This window comes from Ailuropoda melanoleuca, chromosome 16 (genome assembly GCF_002007445.2).
Source record: "Ailuropoda melanoleuca isolate Jingjing chromosome 16, ASM200744v2, whole genome shotgun sequence".
NCBI classification, from domain to species: Eukaryota; Metazoa; Chordata; class Mammalia; order Carnivora; family Ursidae; genus Ailuropoda; species Ailuropoda melanoleuca.
The window spans coordinates 79,661,784-79,665,344 of NC_048233.1; the positions used below are offsets into that span (position 1 = coordinate 79,661,784).

Below are 3,561 nucleotides of genomic sequence, written 5' to 3' on the forward strand. Positions count from 1 at the left end.
ATACGCAGCCATCTCCAATCCCCTGCTCTACACGGCCATCATGTCCCAGGGCCTCTGTACGCGCATGGTGCTTGGGGCATATGCCGGTGGCTTCCTGAGCTCCCTGGTCCAGGCCAGCTCCATATTCCGGCTCCACTTCTGCGGACCCAACATCATCAACCATTTCTTCTGTGACCTCCCACCAGTCCTGGCACTTTCTTGCTCTGACACCTTCCCTAGCCAAGTGGTGAATTTTCTCGTGGTGGTCACTGTGGGGGGGACATCATTCCTCATCCTCCTCATCTCCTACAGTTACATAGGAGCTGCTGTCTTGAAGATCCGCTCAGTGGAAGGCCGAAGGAAAGCCTTCAACACATGTGCCTCGCACCTGATAGTGGTGACTCTATTATTTGGGACGGCCCTTTTCATGTACCTGCGACCCATCTCCAGCTACTCACTTGGCAGGGACAAGATGGTGTCTGTGTTCTATTCGCTGGTGATCCCTATGCTGAACCCTCTCATTTACAGTTTGAGGAACAGAGAGATCAAAGATGCCCTGTGGAAGGTGTTGGAGAAGAAGAAAGTGTTTTTCCTAGTTCATGATTGAACGTATATGTCTCCAGACTGACAGAGACAAATGATCCCTGGCATCTACTTTCTCCTCTAGCATTGACAAGGGGGACATCTTGTGTGCATGGCCATCTATCTGCTGACCCCACCATGGATAGTCAAAAGGGGGAAGAGATTACTTTAGCAGAAACACCACCCCAGGATGCCCTGTCCTCACAGCTGGTATTATAATAACCACCTTTTATTAAGTGCTTAACGTGTACCAGGCACATTATTTACTTAAATACTCATTGCAGTTCTGTGATGCACATAGCACCATCCCCTTGTTACAAATGAGGAAATGCGGTCCCATAAGGAAGACTGACTTACCCAGGGCCATATGGGAACTCAGAGGCAGAACCCATCCAGACCCAGGTCTTCCCAACTCCAGATCCCATGCTCTGCCCATGATCTTTCCACATTTAACCACAAACAGCCCTGATGTTGTACAAATGTATGACTCTTACTACCGGTAAATGGCAGAACCCAAAAAGATACACTGTGTATGGTTGAGGTGAATTAAAAGAACAAGATGCCTACTCCATTAAACACTCTTCCAAGGCATCCCTGCTGGACTCCCATTATGACTACTGAATAATTTGCTAAGACTGAAGGATATTACATTTGGCTGCCTTTCTATCTCAGCTATGTAGAGGCCTAGAAATTCTGAACCCCACAGAATCACCCCACAGTGCTCTTCTTCCCAGTCTTAGTCACCTAAACTGCCTACTTGCTCAGTATCTCCTTGATTTCTACCATGTCATCCCTCCACCTGTTCAGCCCCTGACTCCATTTCATAGCATGCTCTCCTTTTCTCACCACATTCTGAGTTCCTGTTGCTCTCTTCTATCTGAACCCATTGCTCCTATAAGATCCTTGTTTCTTAATAGATTAACCCCTGAAGACCTACAATGAGTATTATCTGCTATCATCTCAGGAAGGTACACTCAGGCTCTCACCTCCAGGTCATTCCTCCTTCATGGAGGGTAATCACAGTGGAGTTGGCCAGCACAACAATTCCTGCTGGCAAATCCCTCTTTCATTCATTTGTGGCTCTGTCCCCTTCCCAGCACACTCACTTTCCAATAGTGTGGGTCTACTGGGTTTGTAAAAAGATTTTATTTGATTTTGTTGTTCGTATAGGTGGATCAATTATTTCTTTCATGTCTGCAAGACCATAAAGGATGCATGGGGAGGAAAGATGTTTGTCTCTGGTCTTCTAAATTCTTTCCCAAAGTCAAGCGAACTTAAAATGACCCATAGAAATAACACCCAGTAGTATTACCCAATAGGTAACTTTTCCTAAATTTCCTTTATCAGTTGCCTTTGTGAATATTAGGACTATATGGCATTGTATTGGAAATTCTGAGACTCACCTCTATTGATGGATTCTATGCCCCAGATAGCTCTAGTTAAATCTTCCCCAGCTGCCAGAGGATAATGTGAGGAAGCCTCTATGATTATTTCAGATGTAAGATCCAATGGAGGGGCCAGACTGGCCAAAAGAGCAGACTTGGGGACCTAAGAATAGATTATTCCCTTGAAACTTAGAATTAACATGCTTGAATTCTGGTATTTTTTAATCCAAATGAGTAAGTTTGACTAAGGATAATTATTCTTTCTTCCTAAAAGAAGTGATTCCGTTTATGAAAATTATGGGAAAAGGTTTACCTTAAAGAAAATCTACAGATTATTCAGTATCAAATCATTTTACCTTCTTCTTCTTCAAGTTAAAACACACATGCATGCCCTTTGTTTTCCTTATCTGTCTTATTTGACAACCCATTTCAGTTCATACATCATAGACCTCCACCTGACCTCGAGAGGGAGCTTTACATGTAAGCAGAATAAAACGTGGCCTCTACATAGTTTGGTCTGAAGAATCTGAGTGTATTAGTTTACTATCACTGCTACAAACCAATTACAACAAACTAAGTGGCTTAAACAGCATAAATTTATTATCTCACAGTTCTGTTGGTTAGAATAAACTCAACCCAGATCCTTCTTTTTTCTTGAAAACAGAGACTGATCCTTGTTCACTGCTTTTCTCCCAGAACCTAACACAGTGTCTAGCATATAGTAGGCATGGAACAAGTATTTGTTTGATAAGTGAATGATTCACCATTTACAGTAATTTTGGCTTTTGCTGAGAATAGTGCTTATATTGCTGCCTTGTGTATGGCTAAGAAGGCTTCTTGTAGATTTGTTTCAATGAAAGAGACACCAAACAAAATTAGATCCTTTTTCCCATCTATTACTCTTCTTGAAAAAAAAATTTAAGAGAGTTTTTAATTCAACTGTTATTCATAACAATTTGAAACTTTGGCAGTACTAATTATTTTAAGTATAATATACAACTAGAGATAAAGTGGAAAGCAAATAAAACACCCTATACATCAATCCTCAATCACTTTCCATCTTTGCTCTCTCTAGGCATAACTTATTTAAGCAAAACTGCTTAATTGCAGTGAGAGATGTGTTACCATATTCCTGCCTTGAATGGGCTTAATTCTTCAATCAGGTATGAGAGTACCCATTTCCCTAGTCTGAGAAATCTAACCCACTTTGTGCCTAAAGCAAGTGTGAGCCTAGCCTGAGCCTTCTTTAGCCTTTTCTGCCCCCTTCCTCTTTAACTGTAGACAAAAGGGAAAAGAGACCATTGGATCACAACATGAATCCACTGTTTCCGGAACAAAATACTCTGAAGACCAGCTTTCTCTCTCTCATTCGGAAATTTTCCATCTCTGAAATATAGCTCTTTCCCCTTAGAAATGAAAAAACTGACTTGGTTAAAGTATAAAGGAATTTTATAAAATATTTACAAACTCAGTTTTGCCAGAAACACTTTCTAGAACATATTTAAACATTAAATAACTTATTTTTAAAAAAGTTTTGAGGCAGAGATTAAAAAGTCTCCCCTTTTTAATTTTTACTCTAATTTCAAAATATTTTATTCTAGTTTCAAAATCCAAA

The 3,561-nt window shown here is 40.8% G+C and overlaps 1 protein-coding gene across 1 annotated transcript; it reads left to right on the top strand.

Moving 5' to 3' along the window:
• Positions 1-4: 4 nt before the first annotated feature.
• On the top strand, positions 5-586 carry LOC100472473 (olfactory receptor 5A1; the record flags this gene model as incomplete). The annotated part of the gene is made up of 1 exon (XM_011217784.3): positions 5-586. A coding segment is annotated over one exon (582 nt), but the record flags the coding sequence as incomplete, so codon positions are not given.
• Between the last annotated feature and the right edge of the window lie 2,975 nt (positions 587-3,561).